General features: G+C 40.3%; 1 protein-coding gene across 1 annotated transcript in view; it reads left to right on the top strand.

The window, feature by feature from the left end:
• The window catches only part of prim2 (DNA primase subunit 2), a 174,370-nt gene that overhangs the window by 27,021 nt on the left and 119,697 nt on the right, over nucleotides 1-27,652 (top strand). The window contains exons 5-6 of the mRNA XM_072558388.1: nucleotides 6,388-6,480; nucleotides 12,756-12,893. Coding sequence (XP_072414489.1) covers nucleotides 6,388-6,480; nucleotides 12,756-12,893 — 231 coding nt within the window. The remainder of the gene's footprint in view (nucleotides 1-6,387; nucleotides 6,481-12,755; nucleotides 12,894-27,652) is intronic.

Here is a 27,652-nt window from a genome sequence, read left to right as displayed (position 1 = left end):
AAGAGGCATTTCTTCTTGGGTGAATGAATCTACATTGGAGAGGGCTGTAGATGCTAGGTCATTTGGTACAGGACTGAGAGATTTCAATCAGTAAGAGAAAAGGTAGCAAATTGTAGTTGTGCATTATCATGATCTCTTTGGTGGAGCAGCTCTTAGATGTATCAAAACATCACAACATGCATGTTTCCTTATCCATCGTGCACTACCTAGATTTGGAGCTAAATCACTATTCTATCATTGTCGTTGGGTCAAAATCCCTTACCTGGAGCTCCCTTCCAAGTAGCACTGTAGCTGCATCTACGTATGTACCAAGGACTGCAAAAGTTTATGAAGACTGCAATGAATGCTGGCCTTAGTGGAGGCACTTGCATCAGAAGAATAAATATTTTAAAAAATTATAAGAGTCTGAGTTGCCTTTTGCAAAGTAGAATCTACTGGTCTGTCACCTCTTGCTGTTTCCCCCACACCCTTACAATTTTCTCTCCCAAGTACAACTCTGTTCTTTTTTAAAAGCTACTGTTGAAACTCTTTCTATTGTTTGTACCTCTAAAGTCATAGTTTGAAAATCAGTGTAGACATGGAACTTCCAACAAAGGATTGTTTGTTGCCCTTCACTTCCAGGTATGGATTGTGGCTCATTGAAGTTGAGTCGTTATACAGTAGAAGCCAAGTAATGTCCCAATTAAAGACTTTGGGATTATGATCTTGATAGAATGAGGTGACATCTTTGAGATTAAAAACCCCTCAAGCTTGGATGCTGGTTGCTGTAGATGTTATTTCATTACCTTTTCCGAAAAATAAGAGCATTTCCAAAGAAGTCTTGTACTCTGTTTCAAAAATATACTACAACAACAGCTGACTATATTACATTTTATCATGGTACAATGACTCAAGGCACTTCCCAGAAGCATTATGATACAACTGACATGTAATTAATTGTTATTGATCTCTTCCTTTAGGCTGTAATGAATCTTTGTACATGTTTCTGCAGATAAGCATAATTGATAAATCACCAAGTTGAACAGCAGAATGTTTGTAATGTTATTTTGTACAATCTTTGATCAAAGTATTTAATATTTCTGTTCAACTAACTGACTTCAGATACTTTTTTCTGTCAAAGTCTGTTACTGTCAGCAATGCCAAATGACTTTTGAAACTGCCACGTGGGTTACCTATCTTGAAGGTGAAGGCAAGTCTGGGGAATTATAATTTATCTTCCTTTGAATATATTCACTTCTGTAGTTCAAAGGTAATTTTCTTTTTTACTTTGAATTTGATTTGCCTTTTCAATGGAAAATTAATTGTCTTGCTGACACGGCTGCCATAGAGTGGAATCAGTGTTGCATCCTTTGTTGTCAGTTTTGTTGAAAATAGTGCAGCCAATTATAATCTGGTAAGCACTGCCCTGTGAGGATGATAGAAGTTTTCAAAAGAGAATTGTATTTTTCCTGTGTAAGATCCTCTCACAGATGTTGCAAATTTTTTTAGATTCCCTACCGTGTGGAAACAGGCCCTTCGGCCCAACAAGTCCACACCGACCCTCCAAAGAGCAACCCACTCGGACCATTCCCCTACATTTACCCCTGACTAATGCACCTACCACTACGGGCAATTTAGCATGGCTAATTCACCTAACCTGCACTGTGGGAGGAAACCGGAACACCCGGAGGAAACCCACGCAGACACTGGGAGAATGTGCAAATTCCACACAGACAGTTTGCCCAGGATGGGAATTGAACCTGGTTCGCTGGTGCTGTGAGGCATCAGTGCTAACCACTGAGCCACCGTAATGTTGGGTTCTATTAAGTGAAACCACATTAGAAAAGTACTGCACTATAACTTTACCATGTTCACAAGAAAAGTCTTATTTCTCAAATTCTTAAACAAATTGGAGAGTTTAATAAAGATTTATCTCTTTTCGAAGCTGTGAGATCCCTGCTACAAGGGAGTTCCTGGTGAATTATTTTACTGAACTTTCACTGTACTTGGAAGGAGGAAATTTAGCAAAAGAATTTGGAAGGTAGACTTCACCTGAAACATAAATCAAACAAATTGACAAATCCCAACACCCTTCCAAAAAAAATTATTGTATGGTAAACTTTTTAATGCAATTGTAATGTATTATGGATAATAAAATATTCATGTGGAAATACAGTTGAACATAATTGCTTCACAATCTATAGATGCTAATTAACATTTTAGGGAATTGTTCAATAAAATTAGATTTGTTTTCCTACAGTGTGAAAACAGGCCCTTCGGCCCAACAAGTCCACACCGACCCACCCAGACCCATTTCCCTCTGACTAATGCACCTAACACTCTGGGCAATTTAGCATGGCCAATTCACCTAACCTGCACATCTTTGGACTGTGGGAGGAAACTCACGCAGACAGGGGGAGAATATGCAAACTCCACTCAGACAGTTGCCCAAGGCTGGAATCAAACCTGGGACCCTGGTGCTGTGAGGCAGCAGTGCTAACCACTGAGCCCCTGTCCTGCCTCAAAAATATTGAACATAATGTTCTTTTACTTGATTTTGCCTTTTTTGTGATTGTTTAAAATAAACTTAAGTTTCTGAAAATTGCAATCCGGTATGTAATTTAAAACAAGCGAAGCTGCAATTTAAATTGCACACTGAAGTTGAATAATGAGGGTTATCTTTTACAGAAATTATATTTGGCTTATGTTACCTCTCTCTGGTATAATGTTTTGGAAATCAAGCCCTGAAATTTTTGGAGTTGTCAAAATAGTTAACAAAAAAAAATTAGTCTGCAGAATTTCCCAATTTACCTGGCTTTTAGATCTAGCTTGATAGAAGGCATGGGCTGGGTTTCTATACTTGACACGCATTATGTTTTATTACAAATAATTGTATATGTCTAGTCAGAATGTATTTGTGAATTATGGAATCCCTATAATGTGGAAAGAGGCAATTTGACTAATTATGTCTACACCTATCCTCCGAAGAGCATCCCACTCAGACCCAGCTCCCTACAATATCCCTGTAACCCTGCATTTACCCTGGCTAATCCACTTAGCCTGTATATCACTGGACACTATGGCCCATTTAGCATGGCCAACCCACCTAATCTGCAAATCTTTGGACTGTGGGCGGAGACTGTAGCACCCAGCAGAAATTCAGATACTGGGAGAACACGCGAACTACATGCGCACACACACACACACACACAGTCCCTAAGACTGGTATTGAACCTGGCACCATGAGTCAACAGTGCTAACCGCTGTGCTGCCTGTAAATAACTCCACTTGTTAACTGTCTAACCCACCTAGAGCCTCCCTTTCTACATGTGTACTGTATACAGACTGACCCAAAAGCATTGGTGTTGTGGGCAGGTGGAAATGCTGGGAAGGCAGTTCAGTGGTCCCACCCTCTGGGTTTGCTGTAATCTGATTGCTGATCAGGATGCTGCTTCTGGATCTTCTTTCCCAGAGGCTCAAGGTGACTGGTAACTTATAAAACTCCACACCTACTAACCTATGGTACATCTTTTCCCTTTTTTTATCCCAACCCTACCACTTGCCATCCAGTGAATTATCTCATATTTCCCTAGAATGTAATCAGTGTAACCTTACCTTTTCTGTTAAATCACAGTCATTCTCAACAGAAAGCCTGTGTTATTTTAGGCACTTCATTTGTCTGCTTTGGTTTAAAAAAAAGACTTGATTATTGTCTCCTTCTGGCCCTCACCCAAAGACATGGGCAGATTTTATAGAGTACTGAATGATGTGAGCAATAGTGAGACATTTAGCAGACTTGCACAAGAAGTCCAGCGAGGCACCTTTCAACATCAGGATCAACTTGTAATTTCTTTTAAGCAAGTTCTGGAAGTCATACTTTGATTTGTTTCTCGTAACATTTGTGAACATAGGTTTCCAGTCACTTACTTTTCATCAGAACTGGAAAGAGTTGATGATTTCACAGGCTAAAGGCAGGGAAATACGTTGATGGAGGCATGGGAACATTGAAAGGAAAGAACAGAAGGCAAAGGCCTTTGAGGGTGTGCGTTCTAGCAAAGATGAAATGACAAAGGAGATGTTAAAAGGCACAAAGTTGGTGATTATGGGGTTATAATAGATGGACTCTCAGCGATGTAAGTGTCATACCAGAGCATACCATAGCAACTTCATACCAGAGTTCCCAATGTCCAGGACTGAGATAAGAGTTTGATGTTTATGTTTTGAAATTAATTTTGTGCCAAAAATTGAGCTAGCTTAATTATTTTACAAAGTGAGTGTTGATTGATCAATAATAATGAATTGGAACTGGGGTGGAAGCATTGTGACTGTGAGTATAACTGTAAGACAAGTGCAGTCCTGCAGTATTTGACAGCTTGTGATATTGCAAATAAAGGGTTGCATTGAATGCACCTAAACAGTGCTTTTCTAGTCATCGAAATTGCGCTAAATTGTTTATTTTCTAAGGCATTCAGGAAAAGGCACTTTGTAAAGTACAAGAGACTCCTTGGAAAGTAAGCAATCAATGCTTTCAGTTTTGACTTTTTATATTTATGCACCTCTGTAATTTGGCATACATGGAAACTGCGCTTTTTTTTTAGACAATTATATTTATGTGCAGTTATTTCCAACTCTTAAGGCATCATGCTGAAAGAAGTGCAAATATTTTACAAGTGGCTGCAAGTTGGATTCATGGAAATGTAGAACTTGTGCCATTGAAGAGGTCGGTACCAATTAATGATTTGAAACTAAGATTGATAGATTTTTGTTTGGTGAGTATATTGGACTTTGTGACCCAAGGCAGGTAGATGGAAGTTTAGGTCCTAATCATTTGTACTTTAAATGAATGATGGAATAAATTTAAGGGGTTGGATGGCCTCCACTGTTTGTTTTCTATCTTAAATGGATAGTTTGTATGGTACTTCAAAAGTTGAACTATTTAACCAAGGCAGCCAATGCATGGAACATCACCGACTACAAGTTCCCCTCCAGTCCTGCATCATCCTGACTTGGAACTATATTGCTATTCCTTCACTGTTACTGGATCAAAATCCTGGGACTTCCTTCCTAAGAGCACTGAATATACCTTCACCTTTAAACCTGCAGTGGTTTAAGAAAGCAGCTCAACACCATCTAATCCGGGGTGTTTAAGGATGGGTAACAATTGCTGGCCTAGCCAGCATCACCCACATCCTATAACATAGTGCCTCACCCCCACTTTGAGGAACAACAAAAGAAAACTCATTGGCTCAGTGTAGTGCCCAGTGGCAAAGTGATGGCTCTGGTCCCTTACTTAAGAAAAGTTTCCCATAAAGGTAGAATGCTGTCTGGCTTGGATTTTGCATTTCCCAATTTTCCTAATTTAATTCTGTGCCAAGTTGAGGGAGATTCATATTGTCCAGCAACAGTAATGTTGTCAGCTTAGCTTCAGAGTAATTCACCTCAAATGTGTCAAAGACAGCAACTCGGGATGTGGAAACCAGATTCTGATTCACTTGAGTCACATGACAAACTGAAAAAAAGATTGCTATCTATGTCTGTGATTAAGGCAGAAGCTGATCAATGAATTTGTAATTATTTTTCTTAGTTCTAATAGTATATGGAATTCTGTTTTTTAATTTCACGACCAGAGAGATTTTACTAATTGTGACTTGAGTTGTTTAAAACCCAGACACTCCTCAATCAATCAGACAAATCTTTTTCTTGGTCTTCTAGAACACCATTAATGAATATAATAAAAATAATATTTAAGAAATGGAAGTTTACAAATTGAAGTGATTTCCAGTTTCCCATCCTGCACTGTGTGCTTCTCTTTCTGTGCATGTATGGATGCCAGAAGCTCCCATTGGTTTCACACTGAACTGATGGCAAACTCTTACAGTCTTGCTGTTAAGAGTTCTCCATTGATTGAGTGATAAAATCTAGGCCATTACTGCATTAATTTAATAAATTTGGTGAGATGGGAGGATTTCACGGTTACAAACCTTTGGCATGATATTTCTCGGTTGCCTTGCTTTTGAGAACAAAATTTTCATCTAGTGGTTCAGTAAGGAATTTGCTCCCATGTTTTTTTCGTTGCACTGAAACTGCATGCCTGGAATTCTGTTCATGTGTGAGTCATATTGGAAACATTGTTTCTGAAATATTCAAAAACGGCTTGATTCACTAGAAATTACAGCTTCTCTTCTCTTTATTCTCCAAAGTGCTAAGTTGGCAGGTGACTTTAGTTGACACATGCTTTTATGTTGGCCATCTGAGTACTTTATCATCCAGATCAGTTTGTTGTTTGGGCAGCAATTTGTGGTGCTCCTATGTAATTCCATTTTCCTTGCTATGGGCAATGTGGGATGTGTTGAGTTACTGGTGCTTGCGAAAACCAAATCTTGACCTCAGTAATGATTTTTATTTCAGATTGAAACAAAGGAAAAAGAAGATGTGAAGATGAAACTGGCTGATTCCGGTGGACACAGCTTAGTTAAAATAGATGAATGGTTGTTTTACAAGGTAAGAGCACAATGTATCTCGAAACGTGTTTGACTCCTGTGAATTTTTTAAAAATGTTGTCCTTTTCTAAAATGTCATTTTCCCACAAATGTTTGTGTCTGATTTGCAGCCTAAATTTATACAAATATTTGAACTTTCAGGCATGTGAATTTCAGAAATATTTGTAAAGAGATGTTATCTGAATACATTATGGACAATGTCCTTGGTACTGTCATTTGTTGAGCTGAATCAGTGCCTTTCTTCCTTATTGAGATCTTAAATCACTGTTAATTTGATGGTATAAACCTGAAATAGTGTGACACTGTCATATTTCAAGCCCATCCTTTAGGTTTCATTTAGCATTTGAAATAGTTTGTAGATACCTGAATGCTTTTAGCCTAGACTGTGAGCTAGCATATGTTAGTGTGGTTAGTCTCTGTTCATAGCAAAGGAAGCTGGGCTCTCTGAAAGAGCATTAGCCACTTACAGATGCTGTGCCAAAGTTAGAAAATTTTTAAAAAATGCACTGATCAGGCTAATCTAAACAGCAAAATTGAAAGATTGTAAATGTTTGTCATCAATTTTGAGATTTAAGAAATGGTTTGTGGGTATCATTTGTCCATCCCTGATTGCCCTTGAGAAGATGATGATGGTGGTGCTGAAATGCCTGCAGTTACTTTGTTTTCATAGGTTATGGAGTTATAGAGATTTACAGCACAGAAAAAGGCCCTTCAGTCCATGTGCCTGTGCTGGACTATAATAACCACCTAACTATTTTAATCCCATTTTTCAGCCCATAGCCATGTATCCTTTGACATTGCACATTTAACTACTTATAAATGTTGCATCATGTTGTTTTCTTTTACTTATATCTGTTTCCTTCATAGATTTTTTTCCCCCTGTCTTGCTTATTATCTTTAAAATATAATTTATTAATTGTCAAAGTCTTTATTTATGGAATGAGGCCATCACTGGCTGGGCTGACATTTAGTGCCTATCTCTCGTTGCCCTTGAGAAGGTGGTGATGAGTTACCTACTTGAACCTCTCAATTTATTTGTGTAGGTACTCCTACAATACCATTAGGAAAGGAATTATAAGTAATAAATAAATTTTAGTATAATAAGACAGATGAGGTACTACATCCGCGCAGTTTGGAAGCTTCTGTATGCTGGTACAGTCCACGGCAAACACATCAGCAGTAAGTGTCTGTATCTTGACCACCCTGAATTGTATCGGTCTGAAGGTTGTGAGGACAGGAGGGGTAAAATGGAGGCCTTTTAAGAACCTGGACCTCTCAGGGGTAATCTTGGAACAGATCTCGCTCCGTAATGCCCCCTTGACAGTTCAGGAAATACAGGACGCAGCTAGGCAACTTCAGGGTGGGAAAGTGCCTGGCCCTGATGGTCTCCTGGGTGAGTTTTATAAGGAGTTTATAGGGATTCTGTCAGGGCCGATGTTGGAGATGTATAATCACTCTTATATGAATGAATGCTTACCACCATCTTTGAGAGAAGCTAATATTTCCTTAATTCTTAAGGGGAAGGTTCCTGAGGATTGTGCCTCATACTGGCCCATCTCTCTATTAAATTCAGATTTCAAGATTGTCTAAGATCCTGGCGCTGAGATTGGAAAAGGTGTTGCCCCATATTGTTAAAGAGGACCAGACAGGCTTTATAAGGGGCTGTAGGTCCTCTAATAATATTAAAAGGTTGCTGAATGTGGTCCAAGCTTGTCAGCAATGATTGATTATGGGGTTGGTGATTTTCTGAGATGCAGAGAAAGCATTTGACCAAGTGGAATGACTTAGAGCGGTTTGGGTTTGGTGGGGTCTTTGCTAGGTGGGTGGAGGTTTTGTATTACCACCCCAGGGTTGGAGGATTTGAGCTACAGGGAGAGGCTGGACAGGCTGGGGCTGTTTTCCAGGCAAAAGTGAGGACTGCAGATGCTGGAAACCAGAGTTTATATTAGAGTGGTGCTGGAAAAGCACAGCAGCTCAGGCAGCATCTGAGGAGCTGGAAAAACCACGTTTCAGGCAAAAGCCCTTCATCAGGAATAGAAGGGGCTGTTTTCCCTTGAGCATCAGAGGCTAAGGGGTGACCAGATTGGGTTGGCATATTTGGTCGGCATGGACGGGTTCGACCGAAGGGTCTGTTTCCATGCTGTACATCTCTATGACTCTAGCCGTGGTCATCACCAATGGGGTGAAGTCTGGGAATTTTAGGATTGGTAGGGATAGTCATCAAGGCTGCCCCCTTTCACCCTTGTTGTTTATGTTGGTGATAGGACCATTGGCAGAGGCCATTCATCAGAACGTCTACATAACTGCTCCGGATGTGGGATTGAGGGCACACAAGATTACGCTGTATGCGGATGATCTCCTTCTGTTTTTATCGAACCCGATGACCTCCGTACCCCATTTGATACAATGTATCAATTCATTTGGGGCTATTTTAGGATATAAGTTCAACTTTGCAAAATCGGAGGCTATGCCTTTGGGGAACCTTAAGGATGTGCCAGAAGTTGGAGGTGGCCCTAAGTTCCTTTTTAAGTGGTCACTGGTGGGGTTCCGATACCGAAGCATTTTTTATTACCCCCAAGCCTGATTGGTTATTTCGGACTAACTTTGCTCACTTGATCGACAATATTAGGTGGGATCTCCAGAGATGGGACGTTCTTCAGTTTCATGGTTGGGCCGAATATCTCTCATTAAGATGAATGTTCTTTCTCATTTGCTTTATCCCATGTGTATGCTCCCTATAATGTTTCCCAGGTCAATGTGTGGAAACTTGTGGGATGGTTTGGCTCCTTTGTCTGGCATTGTGGGTGGCCCCTTATCAAACTTACTAAATTGCAGTTGGTTCAAGGAGGGGGAGGAGTTGATTTCCCAGACATCAGGAGGTATCAGTTGAGTCCTTTGTCTGCAATTGGGTAGGTAACTCAATACGGCTGGATATTGAGGCTTCCCAGGCAGAGTGCCCTCTTAGTAACCTGTTGTTCCTGGATAAGATGAGGACCGTTATTAGTATGGGTCAAGACATGGAGGTCAATGCATTAGAGTGAGGGTTGCTTATCCAAATCTTCGCCACTTACGCCTATAGTTTGTATGCCCGGGTTCCAACCAGGGCTGATGGACTCAGGGTTCAAACTATGGGCAGCGAGAGGCGTTTCCAGTTTGGGAGACTGGTTTGAGGGGAAGTTATGATGTCTTTTGAACAACTGAAACGCAAATACAGGTTGCCCGGCAGAGACCTGTTCTGTTTTTTTCAGGTTAGGGATTTCATCCAGAAGAAGACTATGCTTTTCACTAAGCCCTATAAGCCTGATACAGAGAGGTTGTTGCTACGTTCCACAAGCACCCTTTTGGTTTGTGCTCTCTATCGCCTGCTGGGCTGCGGGACTTGGCAGGACCTTAACTGGTTATGTGAGGTCTGGGAGCAAGAGCTAGGAGTGGAGATCTCTTCTGAAATATGGGAGAATGCTTGAAAGATCTCAGTCCATAATAGGACATGTGCTACACAGTTAAAAGTTCTGCACAAGGTTCATCTGGCACTGGACCATCTGGCGAAGTTTAAAAAAGGGGCATCTCCAATGTGGTCCAAATGAAAATTAAGTGTAGGTACTCTTACCCTTTGCTTCTGGACATGCCGCAGGCTTCGTATTTATTGGAGCGCAGTGGCGGGAGAGATAGGGAGGATATTGAGGACTGAAGTTAAAGTAGACTGCATATCTCTCCTCCTTAGGTCTACCAAATTTACCATCTTTAGACGGGCATGGGAAGAAACTATTTAATATTCTTGCAAACTGTGCATGGAAGAATATTCTGACCAACTGGGTATCTGAGAAGCTGCCGGGCTTGTTGGGATGGCGGAAATGAATTATGGATTTTTGTTTTACAAACATGGTGCACCACACAATCGACCATTTTTATAAGACATGACGGGCCTACTTGAGTTATTTGGATATAAATTTTGTAAGCTATCTTAACTAGGGCATTTGTTTAACCAGGATGGTTAGGTTTGTCAAGCCTTGGGCCTTGGTGGGGGGACTCCTGAGTTAATATGGGTATATATACAATGCTCTCGTTCCTCTGTTTGTGAGCTTTGTGCCAAGCATAGATGTTTTGTATTTTGTGTGTTTTTGTGTTTTCTTTTGCTTTTCTGTTTTTTGATCTATTAGTTATTTACCTATTTATTGGTGTTGCTTTGCACAGTGATAAGAGTTTGTTTTGTATTATAGGGTAGGTTAGTTGTTAGTAGACAGTAGTTGAATTGTAGTTTGAGTTTTTTTTCTCTTTATTATACTGATATTTGTTATTGATTGTATTTTTCAATAATTTAATATGTTTGTAAAGTTTAAAAAAATTTGCTAATAAATATATTTACAAAAACAATTATTTTAACATATATAATTTTATGTATCTTTGGTCACACCTCATTATTCAATCTTGCATGGACTTCTTACTGAGTGCAAAAGCACAATATTACATTTTATAGAATCCCTACAATATTTGAACAGTACATTCAGCCCAACAAATCCACACTTGCTCTCCAAAGAGCGTCCCACCAGGACTCACCCCCATACCCTGTATTTCCCATGGCTAATCCACCCTAGACATTATGGGCAATTTAGCACGGATAATCCACTTAACCTGAACATCTTTTGACTATGGAAGGAAAGGAGGAGAAAGTGAGGACTGCAGATGCTGGAGATCCGAGCTGAAAATGTGTTGCTGGAAAAGCGCAGCAGGTCAGGCAGCATCCAAGGACCAGGAGAATTGATGTTTCGGGCATCAGCCCTTCTTCAGGTTACTATGGAAGGAAACCATAGCACCCGGAGGGAACTCATGCAGACTCCAGGAGAACATGCAAGCTCCAAGCTGACGATCACCCGAGGCTGGGATTGAACCTGGGTCCCTGGTGCTGTGATGCAGCAATGCTAATCGCTGAGCCACTGTGCCCTATAGTTTGGAGAGGAAGTATATGGTGTCCTTGAAAGTGGTACAGCACAGAATTACCAAGCAATACCCTAATACCAGAAATACCCAGGGATTAACTGCCTAAATACGGAAGGCATGTTGTAGAAACATGGTATTTCCTTTACTCAAAGGTTCAGGAATCGATTGAATTGACACACATGATAAAAGTAATTGTTGGAGCATAATGATAGGGACTGACTTGGTGGGGAACAGGGTTGTGTTGGGAGCCTAAAAGGAGTTCCGCAACCTTCACGTTAGATTTAGGCTGTTGGTGAATTTAGGAAGCACTTTTCTGAATGGTGGCTCGTGCAATGTGGATTTTCGTTTCAAAGTGCTATGACTGGTGGGTCAATTGACATTATCAGGAGAGATTGACTGACTGTTGTTCATTCTGAATATCAAAGGCAGATAAATGGAGTTGAGATAGAGATGTATTGAACAGACTTGTAGCATTGAATGACTTACTGGTGATCCTATGTACTATGCTTGCCATTTGGCTTTTGCACTATTATTGATAAAGCAGAAACAGATTGGAATAGAAAACTTGCACATCTCTGTTACAAGAATTGGCCTCTAATTGACCGTAGGATAAACTGGTTCAAAGCGTTTTCCTCAAAGGAATGCAGCTTGTAACATAAAGCATGTTTACACATTTCTCCATTTTAGTGGCAGACAGCTTTCCCTAATGGAGACCCTTTATGCCCATTAAGTAAAGGCTATCAAAATGCTACGGGCATTGTGAGGTATAATGCTCCAGTTATTGCACCCTCTGGCTTAGTTTAACTGATACCATGAGACATCTGCTGCTGCAGGAGCTCAGTCATTGCAAGGAGAAGTGAGTACTATATTTGCCATTAAAAATTAACGAGGTGGTAATTTTCAATTTACTTGAATTGAAGTAATTTGAAAGCCAAACTTAATCAATTCGCAGTCCTTGTTTCTTAGAAGGAGACAATTACTGTACCTTTTGTGCTCTTGCATTCTTTCCCAGCATCAAGGCCAGTACTTGCTCAATTAATTAAAGAATCATTAATCTTTATATTTTAACAATTATTGTAATACATTGCTGCTGATTTTAACATCCACTTTTAAATTAGCAAAAAGTCTGATTTTCTGTGTTTAGTCAAGGTTGCTTAAGATGAACTGTTAAGATTTGGAATAAATGCTGTTGTTTCAAGGAGCCCGTTAGTTGTGATGTAGGGATCTGAGAATTATGTAGTTTACTCAAATTTATGTTAGTCTAATTTTCAAATTTAGTGAAGATTGATTCTGTACATAATTTTTGCAGATTTTCAACATTTTTCTCTTTGACTCCACCAGGTCCCTTTTACTGATGCTCTTGAGCTGGTCCGAGTTCGGAAGGTGTTTGTTAAAAATGGCTTTGCATATATACCTCATCCAGAGATAGTGATTATAGTTCTGAATGAATTCCGCCAGCGGCTTTCCAAGTCTTTGGCAGTAAGTATTTTTGATTTTAAATGAGAGCTTGTTTCTTATGTTGGTTCAATGGGACTTCCTCCTTTGTTTGTCTTTTGAAATAAATAAAGAGGGAAATGACACTATGCCTTGGTTGCTGTTCTGTATAAAGCTACCCATCAAGTCTTTGGTTACTCCTGAATTAATTACGTTATGTTGTTCATGTTACATGTGATGTTACAACTGAGTTTGATGGAGTACCCTAATTTCTTTCCAGTCATACTCCTCAACTAGTTGTAAGAAATATTAAATTTAACCAATATAAGTTGTGATGTGGCCAATTATACAGTTTTTAAAATCCACCTGGTTTATGTAGCTACGTTGTAAGTAGGAGCAGGAATAGGCCATTCAATAGTCTCTTTGAACCTGCTTCATCATTCAATACGATTATGGCTGATCATTGAGCTCAGTACCCTCGCCCCGCTCCTTCCATGTCATTTGATCCTTTTAGCCTCAAGATTAATATCTAGTATTAGAAACAATTCAACCAGGTTTCTTTCATGACCAAAATAAAGAATGTTTTGTAACAAATAAAACTTAGTCAAATCTGCAAAGGCTCCTGATATAAAGACTAGGCAATGATAGATATAATGGTAGATCGGATAACACATACAGGATTAAACCTGAGGGACTGGGTGATTACGAATGTGACACCATTATTTAAGAAAGGGAAAAGAATAACCCAGGAAACTACAGACTTTGCTTGACAACAGCAATGGGAAAACTGATAGAGGCTATAATACAGAAGATAAATATGCACTTCGAGAAAAATAAGTTAATGCTAGACAGTCAACATCGCTTTGTCTGGTCAGGTCAGGTCATGTCTGACAAATTTGATTAAATTCTTTGAGGTGACGCACACAATGGATGAGGGTAATGCTGTGGCTGTTATATTTTTGATTTGATACAGGGCTACATGGCAGGTTGGTTAGCAAATTATAAATGTTTTGGATTAATCAGTCCTGTGCAGCTTGGATTAGAAGTTTAGTAAAAGATAGGAAACAGAGGGCCAGCATGAATGGGCATTTCATTGGAGGCGAGTTGAAAGTGGTGCTCCATAGAGATTGGTGTTGGAACCCTTGCTTTTTCTGATTTATGTAAATGTAAATGATTTGGATATGGGAGTTGAGGGCAAAATCTCTAAATTTTCAGATGATACTAAGCTAGGGAAAGTAGTGACTTGTGAGGATGATGCTGAATGACTTCAGAGGGACATTGATGAACTGGCCAAATGGGCAGACATCTGGCAGATGAGTTTCAATGTAGAGAAATGTGAGGTAATGCGGTTTGGTAGAAGAAACATGGAGAGACAATACATGCTCAGTTATATAGCTTTGAGAGGAGTACAAGAGCAGAAAGACCTTGGGGTTCACAAGCATAATTCTGTAAAAGTGGCCAGGTAAGTTGAAGCAGTTGCTCAGAAGGCTAATCGGATCCTTGGTTTATAAATAGAGGCATAGAGTAGAAAAGTGAGGAAGTGATGCTACATCTGTAAAACTCATTAGGAGCATTGTGATCCATTCAGGAGACCTTATTGAAGGAAGGATGTTAAAGCCCTGGAGAAAGTGCAAAAGGACATTTACTAAAATGATATAAGAAATGAGAGACTTTAGTTGCAAGGAAGGACTAGAGAAATTAGACTTATTCTCATTCGCCGAGGGAAGATTAAGCGATTACCTTATTGGAATATTCAAAATTAAGAATAATTTTGACAGAGTAAAGAAGGATATTCGCTTTCTACTAATTAGATTGTCAGTAACAAGGGGTCTTAATTTCAAGATTGTCAGCAAGAGAGCTAGGAGTGAGATGACGACAAATGTCTTTACTCAGTATTATTTGGATTTAGAATGCACTGCCTGGGAGAATGGTGGAGGTGGATTCCACAGGAGGTTTAAAAAAATAACTGCCTATATATTTGGAAGCGATGAGTTTCGAGAATTATGGAGGTAGAGCTGGAGAATGGGATGAGCTGGATAGTTCTTTTGGGAGCTGGACCAGAGACAACGGGCTGAGTGGCCTCATCCTATATATTAAAAACTTATGATTCTACATCACTTATATTCTAACAACATGCCAGACTTAACCTGAAGCAAGTAACAGACAAGCAATGTTTGAACAGCATACAGAAGATATCAAATAGTAAATGCAAACCGATCACATGGATTTCTTGGCAAACATTCTAGATTTTAATAACACAATGAGTAACAAAATTTTCTTGAAACTTCATAAGGAATTGTGATGTTTCACTTGGCCAACCTAGCTTTGAAACTCCCTCAGCAGCTGATCCATGTGGACTACCTCATAGACTGCTCGCATTCTGGTCGTTCACCTTCCTTTCATGGAGCTACATTTCCCTGGATTCTTAACTGCATTCCAACCCTTGCAAGTGCAACACCAGCTTTTCCCAAACAGGATACTTCAGGATTGTTCTTCCTGGATTTGTTTCCTGACCTTGAACCTAGATCTGTTGCACAGTGAATACTGCCTTATGGCTGTTCCCCACTCTACTGCAATACTAAATGTGGACCAGCTTCCTTCAAGCCCTTCTTTTGGTCTTACCGCATCCATCATTCTGCAGAGCTTTTCAACTGTTCTAGTACTTCCATAAATCCCCAATCTCACAGGGGTCATGTAATTCAGTTACCAAACTGTTAATTCTGTGCAGGTTTCTTTTAAGGCTTTTACACCTCCTGGAACTTCCGTGAGCCCCCACAACACACGTACTCAACTGCTGTAGGAACTCCCTGAGGCCAAACTACATAGAACCATTGTAATTTAAGAGTGCAACTAATAGTAACTATGCTGAATGTGGAGGCCCCTTGCCTACCACCATCACCACTGAAATGATTTGGTGACCAATTGAAGCCCTTGCTCGAGATCTTGCCCATTTTGCAAGGCAGAATGGATTGTAACTAATACTTTGGAATAGTCTTTTGTAGCAACCTATGTTACTGTCTGTTCCTTAAATGCCTCCATCTTCATAGAATACTGGTTTACTGTGCAAATTATATGTGACAAAATAGTTGTCATTGCTTAGGAGACAGACTGGCTGAGTGTTGCTGTCGCATTCAGATGGCTATGGGCTGCTATGCTAGGATTGTACCATAACTGACCGTTCCATTGCTGCTAGTCTCTGCAATTTTGTCCTTTTTTGCACCTGGTTGACGTTTCATGTTTACAAGGAAGAGCATGGTTTCTTCAGATATTGAGAAAAGAAAACTGCAGTTTAGATTTGTTCAGAAAATCCACCAAACTTCCTGAGGACATTTCAAAATGTCCTTGGTACTGCACCGCAGTTAAACCCAAGTAGTCGCAGACTGTGTTAGAAAAATTAACATTACCACTGCCTACAGCTGAACAAAAGACTGGAGGAAGGAGACCTGAAAGAAAAGTTCGGAATGTAGAGCTGGTCAGGCTGCATCTGTGGAGAGGGAAACAAGAATTTGTTCAAGTTGATAAAAACTGTCTTCCCTCATACAGTCTGAGTGGTTGTGCAAGCCAAATATGTGCCTGTAGCATGCTTCCTGTTCACATTTCTCTTGACAGCTATTGTGTAAATGTCTCCCAACCATTGATCCTCAGTGAGAGGCATAGTTGGTGAAACCCACATATTTCACAGTTATAAAATGCAGCGTTAATTCTTTGCACATGCTTTTGGAAGAGTTCACGTTGATTGCTCTGTTATTAATTCAGCTATTTCTGCTGATAATATTTCATTTTAAGTTATTGGTTCTTCTGCATTTCCAATACTCGGTCTTCCATAAAATATACAATACCATGGATGCTTGAGTTCAGAAATAAAAGCAAAGTGATGGAGAAACTGAGCAGGTCTGGAGAGAGAAATGGACTTGAGGTCTCAAGTCTGATTTGATTGAGATGCAGTTAGGCCTGCAGAGTTTCTCAAGCACTTTCTGTTTTTATTTCTGTCATCTGCGATACTGAGATTACTGGTTACACTGGCAATCTTTAGCAGACCTTACGTTTCTGTCAGTTGTACATTTGGAAACTGCCAGAAGAATTACTGTTTAACAATCTTCTCTCTAATAGAGACACCTTGGAATCTGGCACTTAACTGCTGTAGTTTACACAGAGAATTGAATGGAAATTGTGACTGATGCTTAGATTATGCCACCTATCACAAACCACCCTTTGCCTTGTGAGTTATTACAAGAGTTAAGTTATTATTCTGATTGTAATTTAGAAATGTATTGGGTTTTTACTCTGATAGTAAGAAGGGTGATGTTGGGCTTGTTTAAAGACCATTCCTTTTTACCAGTTTACCATGCATAAATCAGATGGGTTTGGAATTGACTCATTCTGCTAATTGACTTATGTTCTTGGAACATTTTGCTGTGTTAAACATAAAATATAAAGCTGCAGATAGCAGTGTTCAGTTTGTCTAACTGTGAACGTTATTTCCCTGGTGCCTTTGTTGTACCCTCATAAGCAAAGGATGTGGAGTCAGTCTTTTTCATCTGTCCATTTCAGTATTCTACCAAATTCCCAAAAGAAATCCTTGTCAGTGCCCATTTCACAGAATTCCTTCTGTGAAATTCCAACTGGATATACTAAATCTTGTCTCGTGGAAAAGGCCCATTGGAAGACATTGATTTAAAAATAATTGGACATTAGGCTATCTGTGAAATAGAATGGCAGTTTATTGAACTGATCTCTATAAAATTTATCTACCAGCGAATGGCTGAGATTGCTGATCAGTTTTGCTCAAGCACTTCTGTTGACAAATCTCTCGGAAATGTGACATGTGAAACAGAATTTGCTAAAGGAGTTGCAGCAGACTATAACTGAGGGCTCCTTGCATGACACCTCTATTCCCTACCAGAATGGAGATGGTTGGCTGATGTACATAACTGAGATTTGATTTATGAGCATGTCACTATCCTCCAGTGACTGTTCTACTGAAAAATCACCCTGCAACTATAGCAACATGTCCCGAAAAAGCAGCTATGTATGAGCTCTGTTGGCTGAACTTCAGTGTTTTTAATAGATTCTGAACATTGACTTTGCTGAATCAACAGATATTTTTCTTGCTGCAAAATAGTTTGGTATGAATCCTTCTGTAATAGCCATCTCTGGATCACAGTGATGTCATTGACATTCTGACAGTGTTCCATGGGGGTGAGATGTCAGTTTGCAACCCAAGCTGTGCTACCCTTGTCAGTATCCTATTAAGAATCCTTGTTTCCCAGTTGAAGTATGTGAATGAATAGCTTAATCAGTATATTTATTAGATGAGAGCAAGTTGAATTGTTGCCATGAACTTTCTTAATTTGTGTTGGTTTCATGCCTTTTTTCTCATTGCTCCTGAGAAAGTGGGTCTTTTCTTCAGTGATATTCTTGGATTCCAGGCAGAGACAAAACTGTTGACCTGGTGAGCAAGGTACAACTCAGTCCCCACATCTAGAAGGCACACAACCCAAGAGAGCAAGCATGTAAATTATAGAATCATACAGCATGGAAATAGATCCTTTGGTCGAACTAGTCCACACGAACCATGTTTTCAAACTAAACTAGCCCCACTTGCCTGCATTTTGCTCATATTCCTCCAAACCTTTACTATTCATGTACTTATTCAAATGTCTTTTAAATGTTGTAACTGTACCTGCATCCACCACTTCCTCTGGCAGCTCATTTCTCACATGAACCATTCTTTGTCTAAACAAAGTTGCCCCTCATGTCCTTTTTAAAACTTTCTCCGCTCACCTTAAAAGTATGCCCTCAAGTTTTGAACTCGCTCACCCGAGGGAAAAGACCTTTCCTAGTCACCTTATCTGTGCCCCTCCTAATTGTATAAACCTTTATAAGGATCCTCCCCAACTTCTTACAGTCCCGTGGAAAAAGTCCCCGTCTATTTTTAGATCTCAAATCCTCCATTCCTGACAATATCCAGGTAAATCTTTTCTGAACCCTATGCAATTTAATATCCTTCTTATAACAGGGCAACCAGAACTGCACGCTGTACTCCAGGAGAGGCCTCGCCAATGTCTTGTACAACCTCAACATGATGTCCCAACTCTTATACTCAAAAGTTTGAGCAATGAAGGATTTGATGGATCTTGTAGCATTGCATTGCACCAGGGCATAGACTAGCAAAACGGTACATAAGTGGCAATGGAATTTCACAATGTGTGATGGTACAGATTTTAAAAAGGGATAGAGAGAGGCAAAGCAGGCTGATGCACTTCTAAGATTATGCTGGGTCAGAGAGATCTCGAGGTCCTGGAGAAGCTGGGGTTACATATGAACACAATATGGAACAAAGGTCGGTCATTGGCATCTTGAGCCTGTTCCGCCATTCACTGAGGTCATGGCTGATCTCATGTCAAAATCACTGCTGGGTTTTTACTTTAATAATATTTATTTCAAGTGTTTTTTTTAAGCATTGTGGGATGTCCTGAGGCTGAGTATATCAAAATTGGATTCTAGTGCACTCTGTAAATATGTTTTGGTGAGAAATGTTGAAAATTACCTCGTCCATCAGGTGTCAAGGATCAGCCGCCAAGGAGAGACCAGCTTCCTGAACAGTAGGGTGTGATGGCTGTATGTGTCTGCCAAAATGGCATTTCTTAACTTGCAGGACGGATCATCTTGGAGTAAACCACCAAAAGAGATGGTGTTTTCAAGGAATGATGTAAAAATGTATAACTTTAACTGGTCAAACTGATCATTTGTACAAATCAAATAGCAGGATATATATTGGGCATCCGCAGTTCCTTATGGAACATATTGAGATTGTTTAATTCTGGTGCCTACCTTTGTTTGTGGTTGCATCAAGCTGTGTGTAAACTCTTCATGTACAAACACCAAGTATCACTACGTGCCAAGGTTCTACTTGTCTTAGTTTTTGCATATGATAGGTATGGCCTCGTTGCCGTAGAACGTTGGACTAATTTTGACCAATCTGTATCACCTGTCCTTTGGGGAAACATTTGCAAAGGAAAACACCTTTGACCATAAGATATACTGATAACTTGGCCAAATGGACAGATGTGGCTGATGAATTTCAGTGCTGAGAAATATGAAGATAATCTATTTTGGCAGAAGAAGCATGGAGAGACAATACAGGCTCAATTATACAACTTTGAGAAGTGTACAGGGACAGAGGAACCTTTTGGTTCAAGTGTATAATCTTTGAAGCTGGCTGGGCAAGTTGTTCAAAGGGTTCAAGGATCCTTGCGTTTCTAATAGAGGCGGAGAACATAAAAGCAAACAAGTGATGCTATATGCCTACAATGTTGGGATGCTGGTGTTGGACTTGGGTGGATAAAGTTGAGAATCACATGACAATAGGTTGCAGTCCCAACAGGTTTATTTGAAAGTTCAAGCTTTCAGAGTGCTGCTCCTTTGTTAGGTAGCTAGAATACCTCTATAAATCGTTTGTCAGACCACATTTGGAGTATTGTGTTCAGTTTTGGGCACCTTATTTAAGGAAGGATATTAAAGCCCGAGAGAGAATGCAAAGGTGGTTTACTAAAATGATACCAGGAATGAGGGATTTTAGTTAAAAGGAAGATTAGAGAAATTGAGCTTATTCTCCTCAGGGCAGAGAAGATTAAGAGGTGATCTTATTGAGGTGTTCCAAATTATGAACAATTTTGACAAGTTAAAGAAGGACACTCACTTTCTAGTCATTGATTTGTCAGTAATGAGAGATCGGAATTTAAGATTGTCAGCAAGAGAGCTAAGAGCGAAACGAGGAGAAACCTCTTTACTCAGAGTTGTTAGTATTTGGAATGCGCTGCCTGGGAGAGCAGTGGATGCTGATTCCATAGAAGGCTTCAAAAGAGATTGGTGTGTACAATTGAAAGTGATGAATTTAGAAAGGTAAAGTTGAAGAATGGGTAGCTGTTTTGGGAACTGGAACATACGTGATGGGTCGAATGGTTCCTTTTGTACTGTAGAATTCTACCTATGCAATTATATCCAGTTTTGGAATATAATGACTTCTTGGAGTTCTTACTGACTGTTGAGGTGTGGAATTGGAAATGACTAATTGTATTGCTGTGGTGCAGTGAGGTAGATTTCCTAATTCTTTTTCATGAGCCTACAAAAAAGCTGTTTTGCTTCTGTTCCAAAAGAATGCTGCTGAAGTGATGCAAATTCAAAGCTACAACAGTTGTCATCCTTGGGAGTTTGTTAACCTCGGTGGGAGAAATTGATGGATTTCCCAATGTCTGAGAGTTTTGAAGTAAAATTATTTGCCTAAAGTTGTTCTTTGAGATTACTATTATTTGAGTCATTATGCAGTTTAAAAATATTGGTTAACAATGGCAGTGGTGGTGGAGGGGAGAAAGGAGGAGGGCTGCATCCTGAGGTGCAAAAGATCCATTTGGACTTGTGAATGCTGTTCCCCAAAGAAAGGAATACTTACAAAAGAGAGCGATCGCCTTGCTTATATTCTTGTTATTTTGCCAATGATGGTCAGAGTTGTCTGATTGAAAAGAGCTGTTGCAAATCAATTTACATTTTGAAAATACACAAACTTGCAGTATTGAGGTTTTTTTTGCAATTTACCTAGCGTTATGTCTTCATTGATACATTGCTGCAAAGGAGAATCCATCAACATCACGACTTAGTTCCTGTTGCTAGGAAACAGCAGAACACTGAGATGGCAGTAAATTCTAAAATGTGTAAATTGAGTTTTACGATGCATGTTTCTTTAAAAAAATATTTTGTTTCTGTGAAGAACCATATCTTGTCTCTGCACTTTGTAATTTAGCATTTTGCACAGTGGATCTAAGGGACTACTTGGATTGTGGCAGAATGATTAAGTGAAGATGGAGTAATTTCACTGTGACTTCTAACTTATTCAGTGTTATGTTTTCAAAGGAGTTGTACCGACTGACAAATGTATTATGCTTTCTCCACTGACTTCTAACTTCTGAATAAATGCAAATTTCTCAGATGTAACTTTGAAAGTGCAACAAATCGAGATGGTTTCCTTTTCCAGCATTGTGGGCTACAGGCTACTGAGATTATATACTCCAGATTGGCACCTTATAATTGTGATGGCATTAATTTTCTCACCAGTACTTCAGAAAGATTTCCCTGCTGAGACTTTTGATGGCAACAAACTGGCTTGTCTGTATTTTGATTAACTTCTGGCGCAGTGTGACTAGTGCATTAAAAGCTAGTAGGTGTGTGAGAATCGTCCATCTTGTTTAATAGTGTGATGTGCTAAACATGTCCTTTGTTGACTGGGCATTGTTACTGAGTTGATGTATCATATTTGTCATTTGATATTCAGCAACGGCTTGATAAACATTGATGACCTTGTTTATTCTGTTCTCTTCACAACTATTCAGATTAGATTAGATTCCCTACAGTGTTGAAACAGGCCCTTCGGCCCAATCAGTCCACACCGACCCTCCGAGGAGTAACCCACCCATTTCCCTCTGACTAATGCACCTAACACTATGGGCAATTTAGCATGGCTAAACCACCTGACCTGCACATCTTTGGACTGTGGGAGGAAACTGGAGCACCCGGAGGAAATCCACGCAGTCACCCGAGGCTGAATCGAACCTGGGACCCTAGCGCTGAGGCAGCAGTGCGAACGACTGAGCCACCGTGCAGCCCCATTTACTGAAGTATTTGGAGTTCCTGTGAAATGGTTTGGTTCCTGGCTGTACTGAAACAATTCCTCATGAAGGAAGTTTTCGAACAATTTTTCCGAACAGTACTGGAGAATCTCAGCAGGTCTGGTAACATCTGTGGAGAGAGAAAGATTTGCACTTTAGGTCAATGATTTTCAATCAGAGAAATGACATGTCTCTCTCTCCTCTTCTCTCCTCTTCTCTCCACTTCTCTCCTCTCCTCTCCTCTCTTGTCCTCTCCTCTCTTGTCCTCCCCTCTCTTGTCCTCCCCTCTCTCTCTTGTCCTCTCCTCTCTTGTCCTCTCCTCTCTTGTCCTCTCTCCCCCCCCTCACTCTTTCCCCCCCCCCTCACTCTTTCCCCCCCCCTCACTCTTTCCCCCCCCCCTCAGTCTTCCCCCCCCCCCCCCTCACTCTTTCTCTCCCCCCCCCCCCTCAGCTCTTTGGAACTATTATCCCTTGCTCATTTCGTATGTTCCTGATATACTTATTTCTTAATCTTTGGTCATTTCTATGGCTGATGAGAATCCGAAACTGTAACCTAACATAATCCAAACTGAGTAAGTGCAGGAGGTGTAGATTCATAATCTGAAATCAAAATACTCTGCTTGTCTTTACTGCTTTGTTACATAGTTTTTAAGATAATGTTGGGTATAATTTCACAAAATTTGATAAGGGGCATTGATATGAGATTATGCAGAGCCACTCCATAATGTTTTTTTGGCCACTGTACCATAAGCTTTATGTCTCTCATTACTTTCTAATTTTCACATCAAGCATGAAAGTAGAATTGATTTCTGTTGCACAGAGATATTTAGATATTTACAAAGATATTTAGAGAATCACAGTAAGTGATGGACTAGCTATGGTATAATTGAATGAACAAGCTTAAAGAGCTGTATGGCTGATGCCTGTTCCTGTGTGAAGTAAAATCTTTTGCTCTCCATCAACCCTACCCCACCTAACTTAAAAAAGACAATATCCTCGAAGGGAAAAGGATCAGATTCTGAAGAGAGAATATAGGAAGTTAGGCAGGAATTTATAAATAAGGTCCTCGTGAGTAGTAATATCTTGATTACTTACGCTGCTACGAGCTAGTGAGGGTCGGAATAGGAGGATAGAGCAGATGAATGTGTGGCTGAGGAGCTGGTGCAGTTGAGAAAGATTCACATTTTTGGATCATTGGAATCTTTTCTGGGGTAGAAGTGACCTGTACAAGAAGGATGGATTGCACCTGAATTGAAGAGGACTAAGATACTGTCAGGGAGATTTGCAAGAACTGCTCGTGAGGATTTAAATGTGGGGACGGGGTGGAGTGGGACCCAGGGAGGTAGTGAGAAAAGTGATCAATCTAAGACTGGCACAGTTCAGAAAAGAAGTGTTAAACAGTCAGGGCAGGCAGGAACAAAGCAAAGATCAAAGTAGGACTGATAAATTAAACTAAGAGAAAGTGAGGACTGCAGATGCTGGAGATCAGAGCTGAAAAATGTGTTGCTGGAAAAGCACAGCAGGTCAAGCAGCATCCAAGGAGCAGGAGAATCGACGTTTTGGGCATAAACCCGTCTTCAGGCTGAAGAAGGGTTTATGCCCGAAACATCGATTCTCCTGCTCCTTGGATGCTGCCTGACCAACTGCGCTTTTCCAGCAACACAATTTTTGCGTCAGTGATAAATTAAACTGCATTCATTTCAATGCAAGGGGCCTAACAGGGAAGGCAGATGAACTCAGGGCATGGTTAGGAACGTGGGACTGGGATACCATAGCAACTACAGAAACATGGCTCAGGGATGGACAGAACAGGCAGCTTAATGTTCCAGGATACAAATGCTACAGGACAGATAGAAAGGGAGGCAAGAGAGGAAGGGAGTGGTGTTTTACAGCTATACTTAGGGAGGATATTCCCGGAAATAAATCCACGGAAGTTATTTGGGTGGAACTGAGAAATAAGAAAGGGATGATCATCTTATTGGGATTGTATTATAGACCCCCTAATAGCCAGCAGGAAATTGAGAAACAAATTTGTAAGAAGATCTCAGTTATCTGTAAGAATAATAGGGTTGTTATGGAAGGGGATTTTAACTTTCCAAACATCGACTGGGACTGCCATAGTGTTAAGGGTTTAGGTGGAGAGGAATTTGTTAAGCATGTACAAGAACATTTTCTGAATCAGTATAAGGGATATACCTACTGGAGAAGGTGCAAATCTTGATCTACTCTTGGGATATAAGGAAGGGCAGGTGACTGAGGTGTCAGTGGGGGAGCACTTTGGGGCCAGTGACCATAATTCTATTAGTTTTAAAGTAGTGATGGAAAAGGATAGACCAGATCTAAAAGTTGAAATTCTAAATTGGAGGAAGGCGACAATTGATGGTATTAGGCAAGAACTTTCAAAAGCTGATGGGGGGGCAGATGTTCAGAGGTAAAGGGATGACTGGAAAATGGGAAGCCTTCAGAAATGAGATAATGAGAGTCCAGAGACAGCATATTCCTGTAGGGGTGAAAGGAAAGGCTGGTAGGTGCAGGGTATGCTGGATGACAAAAGAAATTGAGGTTTTGGTTAAGAAAAAGAAGGTAGCATTTGTAAGGTATAGACAGGAGATATCGAGTGAATCCTTAGAGTATAACGGCAGTAGGAGTATATTTAAGAGGGAAATCAGGAGGGCAAAAAGGAGACATGAGATAGCTTTGGCAAGTAGGGTTAAGGAGAATCCAAAGAGTTTTTACAAATACATTAAGGACAAAAGGGTAACTTGGGACAGTGAGCTGCCAGAAGTAGTGGTGGACGCTGGTACAATTGCATTATTTAAAAGGCATCTGGATGAGTATACAAATAGGAAGGGTTTAGACGGAATATGGGCCAAATGCTAGCAAATGAGACGAGATTGGGTTGGGATATCTGGTCGGTATGGGTGAGTTGGATCAAAGGGTCTGTTTCCGTCCTGTACATTTCTATGACTCTGGAATCCCTACAGTGTAGAAGCAAGCCATTTTGCCCATTGAGTCTACATTGACTCTCCAAAGAGCATCCTATCCCTGTAATCCTGCATTTTCCTTGGCTAATACACCCAGCCTGCAGATTCCTGGACACTATGGGCAATTTAGCATGGCGAATCCGCCTCCCCTGCACATCGTTTGGACTGTTGGAGGAAACCGGAGCACTCTGACGAAACCCACCCAGACAGTGGGAGAATGTGCAAACTCCACAAAGGCTGGAATCAAACCCAGGTCGTTGGTGCTGAGAAGCAGCAGTGCTAACCACTGAGTCACTGTTTGTAAATCAGGGTTTTACAAAGATGTATTCTAAGAACTTGACCTACTTCAGCAATGAGTTTCCCTACTTCATAAAGTAACAGACAGTTCCAACGCATCTCAGATTAGGATGAAGATTCCTCCTATGTTATTTTTATTATTTGGAAGCTTTGCTCCTCCAGTGGAAGAAAAATAAATCGGTTAAAGTTTAATTTATATTTCTATATTGTGTACTAACAATGGAGACATTTAATTGATGTTTCAATTTTGAGTTCAGAGAGTGGTACTGATGTCTGAAACTTAGTTTTGTTCATATGCATGTTTTGATGAGGTTGTTAAATCCTTGCGGTTTAGTGCATTTAAGAAAAATGGGTATAAGGAAGAAAAAGCCTGATGTTGTCTAGTGATAAGAGTTCAGTGTTACAGACACCAATCAAGAATGTCAGGTGGCATAAAGTGTTTATTCAGTGAGGAAATGGTCTGTTAGTGACATCAGCAGAGATGGTTGAAGAATATATCCTGAGTTGTCCAGAAACACAAAGCAGTCGCAAGAGTTGAGTTTAAGGAACACATGTTAAATAATGAGCTGAGGTAGCTCCTCATTTAAAGTCTCAAGAAGAGACAATCACTTCTGTTAAAAAAAAGTGGAGATATTTGCTAAAAATAAGCAGATTAGAGTGCTTCCAACTGAACAAGGAGCTTTAAAGTAGAGATCGGGTGACCCCTCCATATTGAATTTCAGGGTTTATCATTATTTGTAATAAGACCTAATGGGATGTTTCTTGTCTGGCTTTTGTGTGTAAACTTGTATGCTGTTTTGATGCGCCTTGGCAGCCTACCATCAAAATGCCAAGTGACTCATTACCATGGTAGACTATAGCAGAAAAATAAATCTTATGGTCTGTTAAGCCAGGTTTCACGCTGGGACCTGACAGTCCAATGCCACCACCAGCTGGGATCATTTAAAAAAAAATTGAATCAGTCTACAGCAAGATTCAGACAACATGCTTCAGCTGATAAGTGGCAAGTAATGTGCTGCATGAGTGCCAGGCAACACCAACACAAGGACCAACAAAGGAGAATCTTACCATCTTCCTTTAACATTCAACAATGTTATCATGACTGAGATTCCCACTATCAACTTTCTTGGTTGTGGGGTAATTACTATAGCAGGACAGAGACTTGTAATTGTGTGGCAAGTAACTCACCACCTGACTCTCGAGTCTGTCCATCATCTGGACAGCTCAAGTCTGTAGTATGATGGAATACTCTCCACTCATCTGGGTGAGTGTAGCTCCAACAACACTTGAGGGTTGGCACCACCCAGTACAAGTTACCCTGCTTGAATTCAGCCCACTACTACCTTCACCATTTAATTCCTTCACCCACTGATGCACAGTGTCAGTTGTAAATACCATCAACAAGGTGCAATGTAGGAATTCAACAAAGTTTCTCTGAAATCGTCTTCCAAACTTGGTCCAGACTTGCAGGGAATGGAAACCATGGTAAACTCAGTCCCTTCAATCCTGAAAAGACCAGTCAAGCAAACTCTGACATACTCAAACTCATGGAATCATACCTTACTCACACTGTCCCAGGGAATTGCTGACAAATCCTCCCCACAAGGCAGAACTGAAGCAGTACAATAAGGAGGGAATAATCCTGAGAGCTTCAGTGCTGACAGACCCCTACTTAGTCTCAAGGCATTTGATCAGACATGAGCAAGAAAAACTGCTGATTGCCACATACCACGTTCCCTCAGCTAATTGATCTGTGCTCCTCCGTGTTGAACAGTGTTTGGAGGAAACACTGAGAAGTGGCAAGGTTACAGCATGTACTCTGGGGATTTCAATGTGTATCACCAAGAATGGCTTGGCAGCAC

This window comes from Chiloscyllium punctatum, chromosome 3 (assembly GCF_047496795.1).
Source record: "Chiloscyllium punctatum isolate Juve2018m chromosome 3, sChiPun1.3, whole genome shotgun sequence".
NCBI lineage: Eukaryota > Metazoa > Chordata > Chondrichthyes > Orectolobiformes > Hemiscylliidae > Chiloscyllium > Chiloscyllium punctatum.
This window is presented reverse-complemented; position numbering and strand designations above follow the sequence as displayed.